The 23,718-nt window shown below is 39.3% G+C and overlaps 1 protein-coding gene across 8 annotated transcripts in view; it reads right to left on the reverse strand.

Annotated features, from left to right (window-relative positions):
* nckap5l (NCK-associated protein 5-like) overlaps positions 1-23,718 on the reverse strand; it is a 458,995-nt gene that overhangs the window by 297,471 nt on the left and 137,806 nt on the right. The window contains exon 1 of one of the 8 annotated variants that reach the window (XM_055638611.1): positions 22,555-23,653. The exons of the other annotated variants lie outside the window; for them this stretch is intronic. Coding sequence (XP_055494586.1) covers positions 22,555-22,646 — 92 coding nt within the window. The 5' untranslated portion in view covers positions 22,647-23,653. Of the gene's footprint in view, positions 1-22,554; positions 23,654-23,718 lie in introns of those variants that run through there. 8 annotated transcript variants of the gene reach the window in all.

A 23,718-nucleotide genomic window follows, 5' to 3' on the forward strand; every position in this document is an offset into this window, starting at 1 on the left:
TGCTGCCTACCATTACGTCCGAGATGGTTATACAAAAGCTTCAGAGACATTTTTCTCTATTCGGTGTACCGGTTTGATTGCAAACTGACAACGGAAGACAATTCACCAGTCAAGCATTTAAGTACTTTGCAAGACAATAAAACTTTCAGCATGTCACCAGCAGCCCCGAATACCCTCAATCCAACAGCCTCGCTGAGCGTGCTGTCAGGAGCGCAAAGCAGCTAATGGAACATTCACATCTTGCCAAATCCAATGTCTACCTAGATCTGTTAAACCTAAGAAACATCTCCAGGGATTGTGTCCTGGGCTCTCCTGCCCAGCACCTGATGTCTCGCACGACGAGGCCCCAGCTCCCCGTTGCCCAGCAGCAGCTGGAGCCACAGGTGCTCAAACCAGCTGCGGTCCGGAAGCGTATTCAGGAAAAACATGATGTCCAGAAGTGCTCCTATGACAAGTCGAGCAAACCACTTAAACCGCTGCTGCAAGGTCAAGTGGTTCACCTGCAGATCACAGTTGGATGTACCAGACTGGGCTTCGTTGAGGGACCATCCAAGGAACCTCATTCCTACATTGTCAACGTCGATGGTGCTCTGTACCGGCGCAGCCGTCAACATCTTCTGCCCGTGACTGAGCGGCGACCAGATCCATGCCCCGCCGTTGGTTTTCAAGGTTTTCATGCATTCCCCGTGGCGTTCGGATCCCTCATTCCCCAGTGACCCGGGACCTGTATGCCCACCGTTCATCTCGGGGTACCTCGGCTGCGTTCTCATTCTCGGGTTCTCCACCACCCAGCCCTACTAACTGTTCCAGAATGGAGGGGGAGAGGTTTACCGCACGTGCTCGGGTCGGGTTAGTAGACCGCCGGACAGATATGGTGAGTATGTTTAACCACATGTATTCCAACAACTGCTTAACAAATCTTTCCTCTACGGGGAAGGATGTAGATTGGTTATTGCATGTGAATCAATCAGAATAATGTACTACTACTAACTCCACCTTATTGAACACTTCATATTAACACTCACTTCCTATATTACGTAGTCGCACTAGTGGTATTTTTTATAATTGAAAAGTAAAATGTAGTTTATAAATTGGTAGAACTTTAGATTATACTGAAAAATTAACAATTGTAAATATTCCTGTAATTGCTTCGGATAATAGATGATTTACTACTTACAAAACACGAAAAAACCTTACATTTGAATGTACGAATTCGAATTCAAAACAGATGTTAAAAACAAGATGAATCATTCAGTGAATACAGGCTAAATAAAACAAGTATTTTTCATTAATTGTACAAATGAAGTCACATAGAGAGTGACTAAATATCCTGTTTTGCTTCAAATAATCAAAACAGAATTTTCCCATATTCAGATTTAGTATTTATTCAGGATTAAAGATTTTTTATCTTCATAAATTCTGTACTTGTGACTTGCAAGGATTAATTAAAAACCTAAAATCCATTATATTACAGCAACAGGGTATGCTTATCATCCTAATCATTTAGTCCTACTTAAAGGCTTTACACAAAACATGTAAATCTACTTTATTATCAAAAACTAAATGGTCTCTTTTTTTAGGGATTTTATAATTAGTGAATGTTTATCTTAAATTTAATAACATGCAGTATGCTTGGAATTTTATCATTAGAAATCGCACATCTATTCCTAGAAACGGGATTTCACCTAACTTAATGCATTATACAAGTACTGTTTAATTCTAACCATATAACAAACCATATAACAATTACAGCACGGAAACAGGCCATCTCGACCCTTCTAGTCCGTGCCGAACACATAATCTCCCCTAGTCCCATATACCTGCGCTCAGACCATAACCCTCCATTCCCTTCCCATCCATATAACTATCCAATTTATTTTTAAATGATAAAAACGAACGTGCCTCCACCACCTTCACTGGAAGCTCATTCCACACAGCTACCACTCTCTGAGTAAAGAAGTACCCCCTCATGTTACCCCTAAACTTCAGTCCCTTAATTCTCATGTCATGTCCCGTTGTTTATATCTTCCCTACTCTGTGGGAAAAGCTTTTCCACGTCAACTCTGTCTATCCCTCTCATCATTTTAAAAACCTCTATCAAGTCCCCCCTTAACCTTCTGCGCTCCAAAGAATAAAGCCCTAACTTGTTCAACCTTTCTCTGTAACTTAGTTGCTGAAACCCAGGCAACATTCTAGTAAATCTCCTCTGTACTCTCTCTAACAACTGATCGCAGGCCCTGCAAAATAATTAGAAAATCTGAAAAATGTACCTTTATAAAATATTATTAGTATGTTTCTTCCCATGCTGAATGGTGCATTAAAATGCTGCCTGCACAGCTTTAGGTGGCAGCAGCTTTTGTGCTGGGAATCATGAGAAGCACCTCACGGCCTTAAATTGTCCATGGCAGCCACTATATTGCAGTTTTAATGGCAGGCATGGATGGGAGAGGGGTGAATATTTGCCTTTATTGGGTGTTAGCTGCACCTCATCCTTCCCTCTGATTATCCTTACAGATCAAGTTCTGTGACATTAGTGGTCAGGTCCCCAGACTAATTACTTAGGCAGAAAATCACAGCATATCTGTGTGCTGCATTATTGGGGAAATATGCAACAACCTAGCAATAATGCAAAAATACACACAGCATTGAAAACACAGACTTGCACATGCAGGCAACACATCAATCTACCACAACAATACAGACCACCTTTTGCACTACCATGTACGTGTTTTTCTTTTATTTCTATTTGTGTTTCACACTGACTTGTCTTTTTCTGATTCACTGTCTTGCAGAATTTATGTGTAACTTAAGTATCATTTATGTTGTGTGCATTCTCAAAGTCTACATGCCTATGATGTTATCTCAAACAAAATTTACATTGTCCCTGTACCTCGATATACTTGCACATACAACAATAAACTTGTTTCGACTAAACTCGACTCAATGTCCCAGCAGGGAATCTATAATTTTAATTTATCCTAGATGGCAAGCAATAAACTTTCTTCCTCGTTTTACTGTGAGTTATATTTGAAGGTCATAAGTTGCGCACCATGGCTTCAATTGTTGTTGGTAAGGCAGAAATGAGCATTGCATCAGTTGACAATGTTATCACTTGAATGAATAACATTGGATAATTGTCAGCCACACCAAGGTGAATTAAATTCATGAGTAGACACAAAATGCTGGAGTAGCTCAGAGGGTCAGGCAGCATCTTTGCCGGAAATTGATAGGTGACGTTTCGGGTTGGGACCATGCTACAGACTGATTGTGGGGGTGGAGGGGGGGAGGAAACTGGAAGCAAGAAAGGACCAGGACAAATCAGGACTGGCAACAGATGACCTCACATAGGGAGGTTCCCTGATGGGCCGATTGTTGGCTAGGGATGGTGTGATCCCAAAAGGAATACATCGTTGCGAACTGTGGAACTGGTCAACTGATTTTTAGAGGAGGAAAGGGGTCAAGGGAAGGTGGGGTGAGGAGAGGGCAAGGAGAGGGTGGAGGGGAGTGTTTGTAGGTGACCCAACATTAGAGAATTCAATGTACATACCATTGAGTTGTAAGCTACCCAAGCAAAATATGAGATGATATTCCTCCAATTTGGTGTGGCATCACTCTGGCAATGGAGTAGACCCAAGCCAAAAAGGTCAGTATGGGAATGGGAAGGAATTAGAATGGTCGATAACTGGGAGATCCACTAGGCCTTGGCAGACTGAGTGTAAGTTTTCAGCGAAATGGTCGCTGAGTCTACGCTTTGTTTTGCTTTGGTCCAAGTTATCAATGGGCAGAACTTTCACTAGAAATTATTGTGATGGTATTAAAATTGCAGAAACATTATTACGCCCAATTTAAGCTTAAAAATGGGTGGCACCAGCTCCATCTAACAGTTCTCTCGGGTTGTAGTAAACACGGTAACCATAAATCTTTTTGTTACATTAACCTTAACCTTAACATTAACCTTAAGATATTTGTGATTTTGTGAAATTATTTAAAAAAGTGAAGAAATTTAAGAAATTATTTATGCACAGTGCATAAACAGTGGTTGGAAAGTTCATAAAGGTTTGGGTTCAAAATGTGAGGAGCAAGTGTTTGGGAAGAGTCAGAACTGGCTGCCCTTTATTTTCCTTTATCCCTCAATGATATTCCAATGATTTCCACAGACAGTCATGCATTCCCAGCGTTTTTCAGATGAGCAACGTACATTCTCCTGCTGTCCCTACTTGCATTCCTCTTTTGAAAAAAAAACAACCTACACCTGCAGTCAATTGATTACAATTCCTGGCAGATGTATGCTAACGCAAAGATGGTAAAGCAAAGCTGTACCAACATATTCATCAGGGAATGTGATGTGCTCAAGGGTGGGAGTGCCTCTGTGGCATTGAAAATACAAAGTCAGCAGTCTTCCCCCACTGCTTCTTCTCTGCTTATACTGCTTGGAGACCGCTCCTTGCCGACGTTTCCAATCTTCTACCCACAGCTGCACAAACATCATTGAAAAAGACACCGTTGCGTAGACACACACAAGAGAGGCATAAAACAGTAAAAAAGGAACAAGAAAAAAAGTGTCATGAGAAAAGGCAAGACATTTAGATGGGGTGGGTGGGGGGGAGAGAGGAAAGTACAGATGAATGGTAGAGAATGAAAAATTAAGGGTAAGTTACAGTTCCCTCATTGTTAACCTATTCCTCATTGTTTGAATTTAATATGTGGCAAGCAGGAATGAAAACCTTTAAAAGCAGTGAAAAACAAAGTTGTAACAATGAGGGGATTCTACAGTTGATTCTCCCAGATCGGATGGAATTGGAAGAAAGATGCAGAATCAGAAATGAACCTTAAAAGGCACCTTGAATAAAGAATTGTATATTCTGGGGGCAACTGTGTTCAAACAGCCAACATAAATTCCTGCTTATTTAATTTAGGTCTTTTTAAGCTGAGACTAATAAATATTTTCAACTTCATACAATATATGGTCCTCATTCGAACAACAGCATCTGCCATAAGTGCGGAGGTAACATACTTTGCTCCACGGATTATAATTGTGGATCCAAATTGTTTGTGGATTAATTCAAAGAAAATAAAAGGAATCTACACCATGATTTTCGTGAACTGTATGGGAATGAACCCAGGCTTAAATGATTTGGAGTCAAAACCAGGTTTTTTCAAATAAAACAACAGTAAATCAGATTGTAGTTTTTTTCAGGCACTTACTAAGTTGCAAACTTAACAAGTGCGCTGACTAACTGATTAGCTGTATTTAGGCCTGAAATATGGCTGATAGATACATAATTTAATTCCTCTTCACAGAATACAATTGCCACCAACTACATCTGGAAAAGAGTGAACCAAAATTTAGATAGCACAAAGGAGATCTGCAGTTGGAAAGCTGAGGCTGATTAATGTGGTCGACATGCAATTCAAATAAGTTAAATGTAACAATGTATGTATTAGCTAGAAATAATATCTTAAACATGTGGTATGAATAGAAGAATGAATGCTTGCTGACAATGAAATAAATATTTCAACGCATGAAATGGCTATAAATCAATTTCACCATGACTCAAATTATTTATTTAATTCATTTATGAAAATATTTATCATATCGCACAATCCAATTATTTCCATGTGTAAAGCTTCTCAAATTCTTCCTAAATATCTTTTGCAGTTATTGCTTAAATCTCAAATCCTTTGGTCTAACATCCACTTTTTCCAATTGAAAATTTAAAGATAAATTCAAATTCACCCGTAATAATGCTGGGTATTCATTTAGGTTTTTTAATTCAAATATTTCAAAGTTAACCAAACAATAATAAATTAAGTGTGTTTTAATCAACTTCAAAGGCAAAGAGGATGCATTTAACATGATCTGTACAAAACTAATAATCACTGCTAATCTTGCTCAGACTCGCCAACTTTCACTTCTCAGGAATGGTAAACACATACAGTGCCCTCCATAATGTTTGGGACAAAGACCCATCATTTATTTATTTGCCTCTGTACTCCACAATTTGAGATTTGTAATAGAAAAAAAAAATCACATGTGGTTAAAGTGCACATTGTCAGATTTTATAAAAGGCAATTTTTATACATTTTGGTTTCACCATGTAGAAATTACAGCTGTGCTTATACATACTCTTCCCATTTTAGGGCAACATAATGTTTGGGACACATGTCTTCACAGGCGTATGTAATTGCCCAGGTGTGTTTAATTGCCTCCTTAATGTAGGTATAAGAGAACTCTCAGCACCTAGTCTTTCCATCACCTTTGAAACTTTTATTGTTGTTTATCAACATGAGGACCAAAGTTGTGCCAATTAAAGTCAAATAAGCCATTATGAGACTGAGAAATAAGAATAAAACTGTTAGAGACATCAGCCAAACCTTTGGCTTACCAAAAACAACTGTTTGGAACATCATTAAGAAGAAAGAGAACACTGGTGAGCTTACTAATCGCAAATGGACAGGCAAGCCAAGGAAGACCTTCACAGCTGATGCAGAAGAATTTTCCCTTTACTAAAGAAAAATCCCCAAACACCTGTCCAAAAGATCAGAAACACTCTTCGGAAGTCAGGTGTGGATTTGTCAATGGCCACCGTCCACAAAATACTTCATGAACAGAAATACAGAGGCTATACTGCAAGATGCAAACCACTGGTTAGCCTCAAAAATAGGATGGCCAGGTTACAGTTTGCCAAGAAGTACTTAAAAGAGAAGCCACAGTTCTGGAAAATGGTCTTGTGGACAGATGAGAAGAAGATTAACTTATATTTAATCTTATTTAACTTATACTTTTATTGTCTTTTAATTTTTACTGTTTTTATAGTCCTGTCGTCTTAATGGTTTTAGTAGTTTGTAATAACTTTTTGTTGACTTCCCATGTACAGCACTTTGTGGTAACTGATGTTGTCTAAAAGCGCTTTATAAATAAAGTTTATTATTATTATTATTATTATTATTATTATTATTATTATATCAGAGTGATGGCAAGAGCAAAGTATGGAGGAATGAAGAAACTGCCCAAGATCCAAAGCATACAACTTCATCTGTGAAATACGGTGGTGGGGGTGTTATGGCCTGGGCATGTATGGCAGCTGAAGGTACTGGCTCACTTATCTTCATTGATGATACAACTGCTGATGGTAGTAGCATAATGAATTCTGAAGGGTATAGACACATCCTATCTGCTAAAGTTCAAACAAATGCCTCAAAACTCATTGGCCGGCGGTTCATTCTACAGCAAGACAATGATCCCAAACATACTGCTAAAGCAACAAAGGAGTTTTTCAAAGTTAAAAAATTGTCAATTCTTTAGTGGCCAAGTCAATCATCCGATGTGAACCAATTGAGCATGCCTTTTATACACGGAAGAGAAAACAGAAGAGGACTAGCCCCCAAAACACACATAAGCTAAAGATGGCTGCAATACAGGCCTAGCATAGCATCACCAGAGAAGACACCCAGCAACTGGTGATGTCCATGAATCACAGACTTCAAGCAGTCATTGCATGCAAAGGATATGCAACAAAATACTACTCATAACTACTTTCATTTACCTGACATTGCTGTGTCCCAAACATTATGGTGCCCTGAAATATATGAAACTATGTATAAACACTACTGTAATTTCGACATGGTGAAATCAAAATGTATAAAAATGGCCGTTATTAAAACCTGACAATGTGCACTTTAACCACGTGTGATTTTTTTCTATTACAAGTCTCAAATTGTGGAATACAGAGGCAAATAAATAAATGATGGGTCTTTGTGCCAAACATTATGGAGGGCACTGTAGTATTGTGGTTTTAAAATCTGGCTAATTTTGATTTGTCACCTCCAAAAATAGGCAATGCTCATCGTGCTTCAATGGATATGCACCTTTTGTTACTGTTACTGATTCTAAATGACTCCAAACCTGACTGACATCCTGCAAATTGTGGTGCATTGTACTGAAACTATAATACACTGTATCAACAGTTTCAGTATATTAATTATAATCACAATCCCACACACAGTGAGCTCCTGATCCCAGCTGTGCTGTCGGAGGGAGATAAAAAGGCGGGACCACAGATAGAAGGAAAATCATCCTCAGCCCACTGTCTTGTAGTTCTGGGAGCTGGTAACAGATTTGGCAACAGGAATGACAGAAAAAGAAATGGACACAGAGAAGAAAAAATAAAAATATGAGGGGAATGGAAAACCCAGGGAACTGCAAATATGAATTTTAAACAATATAAGTGTATAGCCACTTGAATTCCCACAAAATACTCGAGCCAATTTATTTATTTATCACAATGAGATGCAAATTGTGGATCACAATAGTTTATATCCTTTGTTCTTCGCAAGAAGATATTAATACTGTCTGTACTATTAATTTGATCCTCAAGCAAAGTGATGGAAGCCTGCTGTGGTGAATGCATTATCACTCAATGCAAGGTCAACCTACTGAGAATAGGTAACAAGGCACCCAGCTATAATCACCTTAAGTTTTTAATGTGCAACTAATTAGAACATAGAGAAATAATGCTCCATCATTTAATAAGGAGTGTCTGATCTACTATCTGAATCTATTATCCTCTCTTCAAATCATGTGAAAAAATCTTGTGACATCAGACTTAAACATCCACAAAGCTGAATGTCCATCATTACCTGGAGTAGAGAATTCTAAACACAAAAGAACATGTGCCTTTTTATTTATTCTCTCCTCATACAATCTCTCTCATTTGCCATGAATCAATCAAGTAAGTCCTCAATGTATCTCTACATGCAGGCAAATATACCTTTCTTAAAGAGGCAAAATGGAACATGACTATCCAGTTATAATGTCAATAAAGCTGTATATGAATGTGGCAAGATCCTTAACCCACAATGCTGCAACCTCCTTGTATTGTAATAACAGCTTGAGCTTTCTAATTCCTACCTGCATGTTAACTTTCTGTAATTCATCTTCAGCACAACATTCAACATTTATCAGCCACAAAATTCTTAAATTCTGCTTTTTAATGCTCTTATCAAAGTAGATAATTTAATATTTCACAAAATTATACTTCACCGGATAGCTTATTGAACTTTGAGTTATCGTGCCTGCACCTTTGCAGACTCTACAGTTCACTCTGTACCCACTTTTATATCACTGCAGAGTCTGAACACATTTGGTCCCTTTATCTGGGTTATTCAGATTGCCTGCAGCTGAGGCCAAAGCAATGATTTATAACTTCCCTCATAGTTACAACTTGGCAATCTGAAAAATCACCTTCCCTACCTTGATTTTTTGTTCTTAGATAATGACCAATGCAAAAATAATATGGTACATTAAAACCCATGACCATAAATGTAGTGCCCCCCCATTAAAAAAAATATTGAAGTCTTGTAAGTTTTATCACATCCGCAGATCCTCTCAACCAATAGTTTACGTTAAATTTTGTTTTTTATCTTACCTTCACTGCAATCAATTTGAGAGCCAAAACATCCAACAAACAGAAAAAGAATTAAGAAATAATGAATCTGCAATAGGAAGGAATATTGGCCAGAATATTGGGATATTGGAAGTCTAGAAATCAAATTACTAAACTCTCTATCTCGTTCATGAACTCTGCCTCGTCATTGTTTGAGGTCCACACAATTGCAGTGGCGTCATCTGTGAACTTGAAAATTGAGTTAGAATAAAATTTGGCTACATGATCTTTAGTGTACCGGGAGTATAGTAAGGGAAGATAGACACAAAAGGCAGGAGTAATTCAGCGGGACAGGCAGCATCTCTAGAGAGAAGGAATGGGTGGCGTTTCGGGTCAAGACCCTTCTTCAGTAAGGGGTTGAGAGCGCATCCTTGAGGGGCAATTGAGAGGTGGTGAGAATTATTGTGGAGGATATTTTGTCCCTTATCTTCAAAGATTGTATTCTGGTGGTCAGGATGATCATGCTGGAGATTTTGCCTTGATTACAATATTTTATCACCATTGCATTGAAAGAATCTTTTCAGGTGCCACACTTTATCTCATCGATGGCCAATCTCTATTGCTATTCCAATTTCCAACAATTTGCCCATAGTTGCTTATCCCATGGCTTTTCAAATGCTCATCTTAATATTTAAATGTTGCACCAGTAATCTTCTCAGTTACCCTATGGGTGTTTTACCTCACCTGCAACCCATGCCCAATGGTAATAGGCACCTCACAATCTACCTTAGCAATTTTGGATACCTTTTAACTTGCTAAAGAATTTCAAAGTATCATTTGTGTGATCTGAACAAATAGACGTTTCTATGCTAACTGTGATCGTCACATCTAAGAAATGGGAATATAGGGGAAAAGCCAGTAGGATGTAAATAGTGCCATGTGATCTGGTTTGAAGAAACAAAAGAGTAATTATTTGGCGGAAGTTATTTGAACTAGTTTTACGATTTTAATTGCTAACTGTCAAAACTAATTTTGAGAGCATGGCACAAACTGCACTTTGAAAATGGCACACATCATAAGAATGATGTAATGGGAATTTCAATTAAAAAAAACTATTCATTCTTCAAAGTAAGTCAGGTTAACATCCTATTTTAATTATGTATTTTTTGCAGTATCACTATTTTTGAAAACATTTTACTAGATTTATTTTTGGAGCACCTAATCTAATTTATGGAGGAAAAGTTAATTTAAATACAAGATCAATGTATATACAGAAAGATTATTGACTGAAAATTTACATGAAAGTACCTTGGAAATCCAGACACTTTTCAATGTAAGTGCCAGCAAATTTGTGTTACTGCATTGCATGCAACAATGTGAATGGACTGAACACTTTGGCAACTGTTTACTCATATTTTCCTGACTATTGAGTAGTCCTGTATAAATATGGAAACAGGATAAGCTGTAAGTACTGAGCAGGTCTGTGGAAGTTAGAACAGAGTTGAAGCTTCAGGTTGAATGTTAATGGAATCCTGGGGCTAAGAGTGAAGGTGTAGCCAATTCCTACCCACTCTTTGAACAACTGCTATCAGACTAGATCTACCCATCAGGAAATTGGTCTAGCATTATTTGCTTTACATTTTTTTAAATGTTTTCATTGATTTAAGTGTTTTTAATTCTTAATGTTCTTTTCTTAATCTCGTGAAAACGTTTCATTTTTCAGCATGTTTAATAATTTCTAAAATGATTTTGAATGTCAGGATGATGACTATGTTTTGATTTACCCAGCTGTCCCTCTCGGCAGTATTTTTTTTTAAAGCAGCGCTTGTTTCCATCCTCCCTCATGTGACAGAGTATTATTGCTGAACACCCTGTTGCATGTCAGGAGCTTGGTGCTAGGTTTAGAGCCAGCATTGCTCACTGACTTGGGACGGGGAGATGTGAACAAGGTGAATATGCTCTCTCTTAGGCTATTGCCAAACACAGTCATCTCACCACAGATGACAGCTGTGCGCGGCAGCAGTAAAATTGCTGCCTTACAATGCTGGAGACCCGGGTTCAATCCTGACTACAGGTGCTGTCCGTACGGAGTTTGTATGTTCTCCTCGTGACGTGTTTGAGTTTTTTCCCGGATCTGCGGTTTTCTCCCACACTCCAAAGACATATTGGTTTGTAGGTTGATTAGCTTGGTATAATTGTAAATTGTCCCTACTGTGCGCAGGATAGCGTTAGTGTGCGGGGATCGCTGGTCGGTACGGACTTGGTGGGCCGAAAGGCCTGTTTCCCCGATGTATCTCTGAACTGAACGGAACTAAATATGGGGCCTTGCTCAACTCTGTGCTAATAGAAACCAGTCCGTTTGATCGCAGGATGGACCTTCCTGCCATTTTACTGTCAGATTAATTTGGCTTTCTTGGCGGATATCAGGAGGTGCTTGGTCTGGAGCATTGAAAATGATTGCTTCCACATGAAGCCTAGTGGTGGTGGCCTCTTCATTAATTCTCCACCCACTGATTGCATGAACTAAATTTAAGTTTTAAATACTCTATGTCAGCATTAGCCTGCAAAGCTAGTAGAGACAGAAAATGTAACATGCACATCAGAATGCTAAAAAAAAAACATAGAGCTAAATGCAACAGGTTGGTTCTAAGCATTTTATGTGATACCGTACTAAGTTTTGTGATGGAGAATATTGTTTTAAACTTAAGGAGATTCATAGTTGGAATGAATAGGTTGAGAAGTAAATGTAAAGATTCTAAAGCCAATTAGATGGGGATATTTTTACATGGAAAAAATAAAAAACGTAGGACAAATGTATAATTATTCCATTCAATGTATAATTAGTGCATGGAAATGAGATGTAGGAATCACATATTAATTAATTAATACAGGAGCAAAATCTGACTCTAATGTATCACTTTCACTGGTGAGTCGGATGTTTGTGCATGTAAACCGCTCTAAGAACTTGTGAATATAATTTAAGATGAAACATCACTGTAGAAATCTGGTACTCGAATGAATATAAAGGGAGGATAGCTTTGAGGTAACCCATTTAAATTATTAAGGTAAAGATAAGGATATATGGTACAGGATCCCTGTGTAAACCAGCATCTACAGTTCATCGTTTACATAAGAAGAAACAGTGTCAGCAAGATGAAGGAGCTAGTTATTGACTTAAGGAAACGAGGTGGAGCACATGTCCCAATCAACATCAATGGTGCTGAAATGGTGATAGTCAACAGCTTCAAGCTCCTCAGCATAAATATCACACATAACCTATCCTATACTAACGACAGTGAGGCTATGGCCGAAAAAAGCTTTACTTCCTGAAGAGACCAAGGAAGTTCAGCATGTCTCAATGACTCTTACCAACTTCTAGAAATGCACTGTCAAAAGCATCCTATGACAATGCGTCAGCGCTTCGTTTGGCCAAATCTCTGGCCAAGACCACAAGAAATTGCAGAGAGTTTATTGATATAGCCCAATTTATTGCACAGCCCAGTCTCCCCAACATTGACACCATTTATATTTCCTGCTGCCTTGGGAAAGCAGCCAACATAAGCAAAGTGATTTTCATTGTGTTCATTCCCTCTTCATCTCTCTCATGTTGGGCAGAAGATAGAAAAGCTTGACACCACGTTCCACCAGATTCAGGAACAGTTTCTTCCCAACTGACTGTTATCAGACTATTGAACAGTCCTATAAGCAAAGGTGTAGACCCAATTTTCCAAACTACCTTAATACATACCTCAGACCTTTTCTCCATAACTATAACACTATAATGCCGTAACACCATATTCTACACTCTCATATTTTTCTGTTTGCACTATCTTTGTACTTGTGTACGGAATGATTGTTCTCATGTATAGCATGATTAGATTTGACTGGTGAGCATGCATACAAAAGCTTTTCACTGTATCTCGGTACACGTGACAATAATAAAATAAACCTAATTACCCAAAAGAAATCTAATTGTTCATTCCAGATCAGTTCCTTTTTCCTCCTTCAAAATGTCAGCATCGTGGAAGGATGAGTATGAAATGTCAAAGATTTCCTGACATGAATTATCACTGAAAGGTGTAAGCTAAAATATGTTGAGATATACCAACTTCCCTGCAGTAGGAACATGAACATATTTAAATTCTCACGTATACTTCACAAGGCAATGCAATTATTTTCATCATCCACCCTTCCCACCGTTCATTACACGCCCTACCATTTAGTAACTTACCAGATGAATTATAAATAGAACCCCAGCCTTTCCCTGTTCTCCCTTCTACTTTCAGGGAGAAGAAACCAAGTCTGAAACCCCAGACATCCAGACTTAATCATAACTTCTTTGCCTCTGCCACTAGGCTCCTAAACCCATCAATTTTTTCACACATCCTTCCAAAATGTGCTGCCATGCACTTATATTCTTAAATCTGTCTCATTCTATTATTGTACCTTAATATTTTTTCACTAGTTCAAATTAACTTACAGTCTTGCACCATTCACTGAATTTCTTGGTGTATCTTGACACAGATAGACACAGGCACAGACACAGGCACACATACACCCATAGACAGTTTATTCTGCAAGATTCATCTGGACATGTAATTCTATTGAATTTTGCAGCAAATGAAAATAAACGGCTCTGAAATATCTGAAATATCTGAAATATGTAGAGGCAGGTCAGGATTAGAGGGACAAACAGTGGGTGTGGAACACCTTTCCCACGACATTTCCAAAGGACTTAGTTTTTAATGTGCTTTTGTAAATGAAAAACAAAGATTGTCCAGTGAATGAAAATTATTAAGACTTTTCCTAAACTGCTTTCCCTGTAATAAAAATAATCCTGCCAAAAAATAAAATAATTTAGAGGTGATCATAGATTGAAAACCAGAACTGAAATAATAAATGATCCATGTCTTTTGGAACATTTGTCATTTGTAAACATGGGTAATTTATCGTTCTGTCAGATTTCATAAATCCAGCAAGTTCATCTGTGGTTTTTGATTGTGCATAAGAGGTACGAGAAGCCTTGAAGGCAAAACGTGTCAAGTACTGTTAGCAACACAAAGCTCACACATATGAAAATGGCCAGAGAAACACAGTCTATTTATGTCCAAGAATTTATTATATATCCGTAAATTATTATCCACTCAGTTTAGCAGTTAGAAGGGATGAACACATTATATCATTTACCATTAGGCAAAGGACTACAAAGGAGCAGAGCTACATTTCACATGCCATGGAATGGAAAATAAATATTAACTCTTCATACCGAGCACATTGAGAAAGACCAGAGTAAGGAGGGTAACGTTCTATGCAGGAAAAGCTTGTGTGTAGTTTCTCTTATCACTACATTAAACAGTATAGGAGACAATTCAGCCGAGCATCCCTGTACCAGCTCTTTGATAGTTATACAATTAGTTCCATTATCAATCTATCCACCCCAACCTTTTCTCATCACACATAGATCTGTAAATGTTTTCTTTTCAAGTATCTCTCAAAATCGTCTCTTGTAACAAGGGCATTCAAGTCGAATTTATGCACTAGTATGGTGAGGTACGGGTATGATGAAAATCTTGCTTACATTCCTGAGATAAGTTTGCAAGGGAGGTCTCTTTAAAAATATGAGTGCACTTTGGGGCAGTCTACCATGTAAGCAAATACCCAAGTAAATTCTGCCTGTTTTTGTGCACTTCAGGAAACCAGATGTGATGTTTTATCTTGAGCAAAACGCAAAATGCTGTAGCAACTCAACAGGGCAGGCAGCATCTGCGGATGGAATGGACAGGTGGCATTTTGGATTGGGATCCTTCCTCAGACTGATTAGAATAGGGGGAGTGGTTAACGTGGAAAATACAGATGGGGTAAAGGACAAAGCCTGGTGAGTGATAGGTGGATACTTGCTGGAAAGAAAACTGATGGGGAGATGATAGGTGGGTGCCGGTGAGAGGGGTTTGATTGACAGAAGCTGGAAGAGAGAGATGGGAGCAGGACAACTCAACCATATCCACCTTACACTTGCCAGGCTTTGTCCCATCCCACCTCTTTTCCAACTTTCTCCCCCATACTCCAATCAGTGTGAAAAAAGATCCTGACCCAAAATATTGCTGCCTGACCAAATGAATTCCTTTGAGCTTTGCTGAGGTTCCCAGCATCTGCAGTCTTGTGTTTCTGTGCTTTCCATGTTGGTTATAGTGTCTGGTTGCCTGCCCAATGCAATAGTGAGCAGCAATCTATCTATGCCCCTGATGACCCTGCGTATCCGAGGAAGATCAGAGCATCCTTCAAGATAATGAATCCATGAAAAGCATTCAAATTGTATTCCTGACCAGCTACTAATGACCTGCATGGACCAATCTTTCCCTTCTGCAGTCTGAAGTTCCTACCTACTTCAAAATGGCATCTGTCATACCGATGACCAAGAAGCGCAGAGTGAACTCCCTCAATGGCCATCTTGTAGCCCTTACATTCACCGGAATGAAGTGCATCACGTTATTGGTTATGGCACAATCCATTTCCTGCCCCAAATATGAGCAGGATCTGCTTCAATTTGCCTATTGCCACAATGGGCCACCAGTAGATGCTATCTCATGGGCTCTTCATTCAGTTCTGATCCCTACTTTAGATAACAGTAAAAACCTATGCCAGGCTACTGTTCATTGGCTGTGGCTCAGCATTAAATAATATCATCCCCTCCAAATTCATTAACTAGCTCCCAAGACCCAGGCCTCTGTGGGTCCCTTTGCCACTGAACCCTTGACTTCAAAACTGACAGACCTCACTCAGTGCGGATCGGTAACAACATTCCCTCCTCATTGATCATCAACACAGTTGCACCTCAAGGCTTCTGCTCAACTTACTTATAGACGCATGACTATGTGGCTGAGCATAACTTCAATGTTATCTATAAACTCGCCAATGACACCACTGCAGACGGCCGAATCACCAGTGGTGATGAGTCAGCGTACAAGAGAGAAATAGAACACCCGGTTGAGTAGAGCTGCAACAACAACCTCTCTCTCGCTCAGCGTCAACAAGATCAAGGAACTAATCATTGTCTTCAGAAACGTCCTGACTGGACGACCACAATATGTCAGGCTACAGAACTGTGCCGTGGACATGGCAGTGAGCAACACAGGGACCCCACAGTGGACGGTCCTCTCTCCCTTCCTGTTCACCATCTACTCCTCGGACTTCAGATATAACTCAGACTCCTGCCACCTGCAGAAGTTTTCAGATGAAGGGGCAGAGCTGGCTGTACTTTTTGAGAAGGCTCCGCTCCTTCAACATCTGTAGTAAGATGCTGCAGATGTTCTACCAATCGGTGGTAGCTAGTGCCATATTCTTCACTGCTGAGTGCCAATAGGATCAGCAAACTCATCAGGAAGGCTGGCCCCATCCTGGAGGCGAAGTTGGATTCATGGGAGATGGTCTTGGAGGGGAGGATACTCCTCAAACTGCAGAGCATCCTGGACAATACAGCTCACCCCGTCCATGACACACTGGCCGAACTGAGGAGGTACCTCCAGCAAACAGCCCCCCCCCCCCCATCGTATCGTAAAAGGTAAGTTGGGAGACCACACATCAATTTTCAACAGTGGGTTGGTGATGGAGTGATAACAGCTTCAAATTTCTGGGTGATAACATCTCAGGTGACCTGTCCTGAGCACAGTGCATCGATGTAATCATAAATAAGGCCACCAGCACCTATACTTTCTTAGAAATTTAAAGAGATTCAGTACTTCTCTGAATATGCTAACAAACATTTACAGATGCGCTGTAGAAAGCAGCATGACTAGTTACATCAAGGTCGGGTGTGGCAATAACAACACACAGTATTGCAAAAGGGTTGCAGGAAGCAGTGGACTCAGCCCAGCTGAACTCCTGGTGCAAAATTTTGATTACAAATTTCTGTTAGAAATGGATGAAGCATCTGAGGTGCACATCGTATTCATCTAGATCAGGCGCTAAATGACCCTGTGAGCTGTTTTAAAAGGATCACCAGGTTACTCATAAAGGGTCAAGAAATCTTTCCCCTCCCCCCTTCTCCAACCTTAATGCACACAGCTCACTGCCAGCAAGTGTAGCTTGACCCCAAACAGCTTGAACCCCATTGCATTGGAGCAACCACTCCATTTGCTTCACTTACTTCAAACATTTCTATGCTGCCTGAAAAAATATATATAAAACACTTGAGAGTAGGAAAAAGTAAAATGGACAATTTTTTTTTGTGAATTCGTCAATTGAGTTTAAATTTAATTGAAAAATTCAAATAACTTTTTTTTGTCAGACGAATAGTTGCAAAAACATATTCCTGATCATATATGAACTGGAACTGAAAATTCCCGGCCGGTATCAAATAAAATAAAACTATTCTGAAATATTGATAACATTTCAATTGATTAAGTTTGTAGCTGATCTGCTGTATTATTAAAACAGGAAAATATTCTCATAGCATGGTCTGCCAATATAGGTCTGTTTCACCATGTTATAAAACATGTATTTTCAAAGCATAAAAGAACTGGCTGGTAGCTCATATCTTTATTTTAATTCATTCATTCTTGTGAATGCTGCTCCTGAATCACTTTGTCCCAGGAACTGTCGGCTTCAATCAACATCACCCCAATGAATTACTGCATGGCCTGCTTCAACATAGTTGGTTATGAAGGAGCAGGAGCATTGTGGCAGAGGGCTGGAGACAGATATAAATCTGGGGGAATGGCCTTCATTTCTACACAACTCACAGAATAAGCATTCTCTATCCTCTTAAATTGTAGACTTTGGTCTTTAATTTGCTTAACCTTACATTTTTATTTAAGCTTTTAATTTCAAGTACAGGTTAATATCGTGCTCAGCAAAATCAAGATAAGGGCCATTGACTACCTGATATTAAATCCATTAAAGGACGACACAGTGGTGCAGCAGTAGAGTTGCTACATTGTTACAGTCAGAGAGCTGGGGTCAATCCTGAACATGGGTGCTGTCTCTACATTCTCCCTGTGACTATGTGGGTTTTCTCCAGGTGCTCCGGTTTCCTCCCACATTCCAAAGACATACATAATTGTCGGTTAATTGGCTTCTGTAAATTGTCTTTTGTGTGTAGGTTAGAACTAATGTAAGGGTGTTCGTTGATAGGCGTGAACTTGGTGGGCCGAAGGATCCATTTCCATGCTGTATCTCTAAACTAAACCAAACTAGTGGTCACGACATTTGTTTTGTGCATCATTATAAATATGTGATTCTTCTGATTGGATTTTCTTTAATTATTTGCCCCAGTTGATTCATTATGGGAAGGTCTGCAGAGGACGTTAGTGTCACAACCAAAATATCCATCAGGGGCAGAGAAAATGGATCACTAATTGTTAAAACAAAAATCATAATTGACCAACCTCTGAGTAACTTCTGACCTTATCCACAAGTCAATGAACAAGGCCAGATTGGAGATTATAAAACTGGAAATTCCAACTGTGGACTTCTGACAGAATAGAGGATAAAACTACCATCTGCACACAAATGATTTCTATATTTACTTTGGTACATTTCTCTTGATGCCAGGTTTCCAATCTTTGATCGTATGTGGCCTGCAGTAGCTCCCACGATAAGCTTGCCAGAGTCGCTAAGGATGACTATCAAGGAGGTCAGATCAGATGACTTGAAGATAGGCTCTAAAAGCTTCAGAAGATGGGTCTCAAACCAAAATGTCACCCATTCCTTCTCTCCAGAGATGCTGCCTGTCCCGCTGTTGCTCCAGCTTTTTTGTGTCTATCTTCGGTTTAAACCAGCATCTGCAGTTCCTTCCTACATGTAATGATGTGACCCGAACACACGTTAAGATACAACTCATGTTTATTAAATCACTTGCAGCATAGGATCTGCAGTATAGAAACATAGAAAATAGGTGCAGGAGGAGGCCATTCAGCCCTTCGAGCCATTCATTGTGATCATGGCTGATTGTCCCCTATCAATAACCCGTACCTGCCTTCTCTCCATATCCTTTGACTCCATCAGCCCCAAGGAGCTCTATATAACTCTCTCTTAAACCCATCCAGAATGTTACAGCTCCAAGCTGCTGCATTTACTGGCTGGCATAGGTGAGCTCTTGATATTATAAAGCTCGTACTAGCTACTACTAACAAACACTATAATTGGCTAACATGCAATAGCCAATCTACACTACATATCAGATGACTTGAGTGATTCTATTGAAGTTCTTATTCATGAAACTGGCCATGTGGTTCCTGATTAGAATAGTGCAAACCCTAAAATAAAAACAGCTAAAGGAAATCACGAGTAAAGACCAGCTGGAAGAACTGATGACCAGGTATTAGCACAGAGTCTGCAGCAGCCATGACTAGCTAAACCCGATGAACGACATGTGTAAGGTGAGTAAAACCGAGGATGGTTCAATGAGAGCTGATGGCAAAATGAGATATTACCACAATAAGTGGAGGTTTGGAAGATTTATTTTGTTACTGTTATTCTGGTCCTATGCATAGAGAAAAGGAAATAACAGCTTTTAGAGATTTAAATAGGCCAGTTGTTTGATTCAAATTTGTAGTTTTAACCATATTCCTTCCTTCATTCCTTCCATCCATCCATACATCCATCCATCCATTCATACATCCATAACTAAAACTCTGATCTTGTTATCTTCCGGTTTGCGCAGTCATTCTATTTGCGCAAAAACAGTTCGCGATAGCTCTACAATTTTTCGCCAGTTTACTCACCATTCTCCTGTGCTGCGATTGCACCAAGTTTAGTTCCTATCAGTTGAATGTTGTAAAAGTCAACGAGGTCTAAACATCTTAAAAACCATGCGTGCGCAAATTGATCTCTTCTCCTGCCAGTCAATGCCACGTGGATTAGTCTCTTCCACTGTCACTCCCCGAGACAGTCCGCCCTTTCCTGCCCAGCCCAGCCCAGTCGGACACACATCCCAGTGCAGCCCAGAGTCGGACATCCATCCCAGTGCAGCCCAGAGTCGGACACCCATCCCAGCACAGCCCAGAGTCGGACACCCATCCCAGCGCAGCCCAGAGTCGGAGACCCAGCCCAGTCCATAGTCGGAGATGTCGCCAAACGGAAAGCGGAGACTGATCCCGGTGGAGGAGAACAGCCGGCAACCAGCGCCTGCTGTGAGTCTTCATCGCACCCCATGTGGGCAATATTCATCTGATATCAATGGTACACAACAACATTGAATATGTTGGGCTGTAAATGACACAGACCTGGCATAATAGAGTAAACTTTAACTGAAGACCTTTGACCTGCTTCATTGTTACAGTATATGAAGGGTCCAACATTTCCTGAATACTTCTGGGAAGATTAAGAAATCCCATTTCTTCCAGGAAGGTGATTTAATTTTGCTTTACTAGTGATAGTCCCAATGACTTCAACCCACTTTCATACCGACACTCATTAACCCTCCCACTAGCAATACTCCAATCTGTCATGCCTCAACTCTGATCCTCTCCTCAAATCTCTCCAATATCACTTTGCCCAACAACTCTCACCATGGTTCGCCCCCTCTCCCCCAACAACACGCACCTTTCAATCAATCTTAATGATCCCATCTTCCAGCCGCAGTGGAATCCTCTCATCCTCCCCCAGTTACGATATGATATGATAGAACTTTATTTATCGTAGGAGGGAAATTGATCTGCTAACAGTCATGAGACACAAAACACATGAAACATGAAAAAAGTGACGTGGAAAGGATTAGGGATGTGCAAAGATTGGGGAGGAGGGGGGCTGAGGGGAGTCAGTCTACCCCATGATAGAAGGGGGATGAGTTGGACAGTTTGATCTCCTGTGGCGTTCTGTACTTCCTTACTCCCCCACATCTCCCTATTTTCTCTGCCCCCCAAACTCAAACCCTCCTAAATCTTCAGCATCCATAATTGCCAAGAAATCACATGAAAAGCCAAAATGCAAAATATTTTCTATTCCATTTCTTAGAATATCTGGGGAACTATGCCTGTTAAAACATCACTGCCTGGCATCCTTACTGGTGAGACACCACCCACCAGTCTACAGTCAGTTGGAATTTCTAACGATTGTATCTCGCCAAAACTTTGCAACATCCCTGCACAGGTCTGATGAATTTTGTTACATTGTTATATCATCCGCTGGCACATCTGCTGTTCGGAATATTCCTTGAACAAGTCTGAATGCAGTACTTGTACAACTAGAAGAATGCAGTAATTCAGGTGTTTTTTTTAAACCTTAAAGTTTCGGCATGTGTTTTATACAACAAGCCAGAAATTCAGTGACTCAACTGTACAAATTTGCCTGATCTCCGCTTTGATGGTAGTTGAGTCCACTAAATGCACCATTAAGATGTAAATATGATTTTTAAAAATTCCAGTCCTAATTGCTCTCTAGTTGTTCCTTCCGAATCATGCACATATGTGGGCATTATCAGTTACTGATTTACAGACCAATGTATGTATCAAGGTACTTATCCAAACGTTGTCAAAGTGTAAAATAAATTTCAAAAAACACGTGTGGCAAAAAGAACAGATTGAATGGTGGAGAATTTGATTCTTAAATGATTTTTTACACGTACTTTGTGCTTTGTTAAATTATGTTTTGTGGCTTTGGAATATAACTTTTATCAAAAAAGTTAAAATTGAACCTAAACATGTTTGACATAGGAAGCCTGGCTCTCCACAAAAGCAGGAAGTTCAAATTAAAAGTCACAAGCATGGAGGACAAACATCTCTTTTCGGACAAACTGTTGCTAAACCAGTAATAAAATTCAATTTGTCCCATTAATTGAAGAAAGCACATGCATTGCATTTTCCCTGGCAGCAGCTTTCAATGATCCCTTCAAGTCTGTAAATTGCTGTATTTACATACCTTCACAAGTATAAATACTTTATAGAAATAGCCCGTTTTCATCATTGCAATTTCTTTTTCAACTTTACTGAAGAAATAAATCAAAGAACTGTTAATTTAGTAACGAGAAAATGTTCCCCAAGTATTAAGTCTAAACTCCGTGGATGCTGACAGCATTTCAATAGAGAAACACAAAAAGCATTTAATAATCATAGAACTGTCCGAGAAACAACATATCCTGGGTTTAAAACTATCAGCTTCACGCAAAATTTCCCATGTTAAAAATATCTTTGTCTCACAAACATTGATGTCACTGTTAGAATTGTCTTACTACCTGCAAATGGACTCCCTCAGCTTCCGCCTAATCTCAGGTTCTTCTGTGAGGAATATCAATGAGACTGCCTTCTTATATGGATTCTGAGACATTGTCAGTAGCCTCCTTCACTGACTGGTACAAGTGACTTCTTACAAAAGCTGCACAAGAACTGATCTGCTTTAAAAAAAAAAGAGCATTAGACTGGTCTCATGCTGTGCAACTCCGAATTAGTCTACATGGAGCCTCCGTTACTCATAAATTTCAATTCTATGCAGAACATATGGGATAAGCTAACCAATAGTTTCTTCCCCCTTCATTCCAGTATGACAGATTGCTTCCAGCTTTATAGCATGTGGTATTTTGCACTTTTAGTGGGAAGGAGTTTTCTTTCTCGCCACACATTTGCGAGCATCTGACCTACATCATGATGGAGACAGATTCTCTCTTTAATCCACTGCCAAATAACTAGTCGCTCAAACCCGGAGCGCTGTCTAAAACAGGAAAGTTAATCATGTGACAAGGAAGGAGGACCCTCCCTTCTTTTCTGGTAAATAATCTCATATGAATGCCACTTTGCTAATAATGCCACAAGTGATTTAATAAAATTAAAATACAATCAAATCAGGAAACAAAAATTTGCTCTATGAAATTCAAAACATGACAAAGCAAAAAAAATGAAACAATGAGCTCAGAAGGGATTATTTTAGGGAACAAAAAACAGAATAATATTTTTTAATCAGAAACGTCTTTATACAAATCTACAATACCTCAGTTGTACTGGAAAGTAACTAGTCTGATTAATCACACTGATTTTGAAACACATACAAAAATCACATCTTTAAAGTTCTTAAAAGCATCATCCGACCATAAGGTCTAATTTTATGTAATATTTTTATTTTCCCCCAGTCATTTGTACTTGCAGACTTCAGATGCCTTACGAGCAGCTACATTTTGAAACAACAGTTTATGCTTGCAACTCTGTACAATTCTAGAAGTAGTTATTGTACAAAAGCAAATAAAGTATTTTAAGAACATGCTGGATTTCTGGAGTATTAGAAGTCACTCACAGAAAAATGTTGTCCCTCATTTCACCATATTTAGAAAATCACCGCATAATTGGAAAAATCTGGAAAACTAATGCTTATTTTTCTTGTCAATCTATTTAACTTAACCCATCAAAAT

This window comes from Leucoraja erinacea, chromosome 7 (assembly GCF_028641065.1).
Source record: "Leucoraja erinacea ecotype New England chromosome 7, Leri_hhj_1, whole genome shotgun sequence".
NCBI classification, from domain to species: domain Eukaryota; kingdom Metazoa; phylum Chordata; class Chondrichthyes; order Rajiformes; family Rajidae; genus Leucoraja; species Leucoraja erinaceus.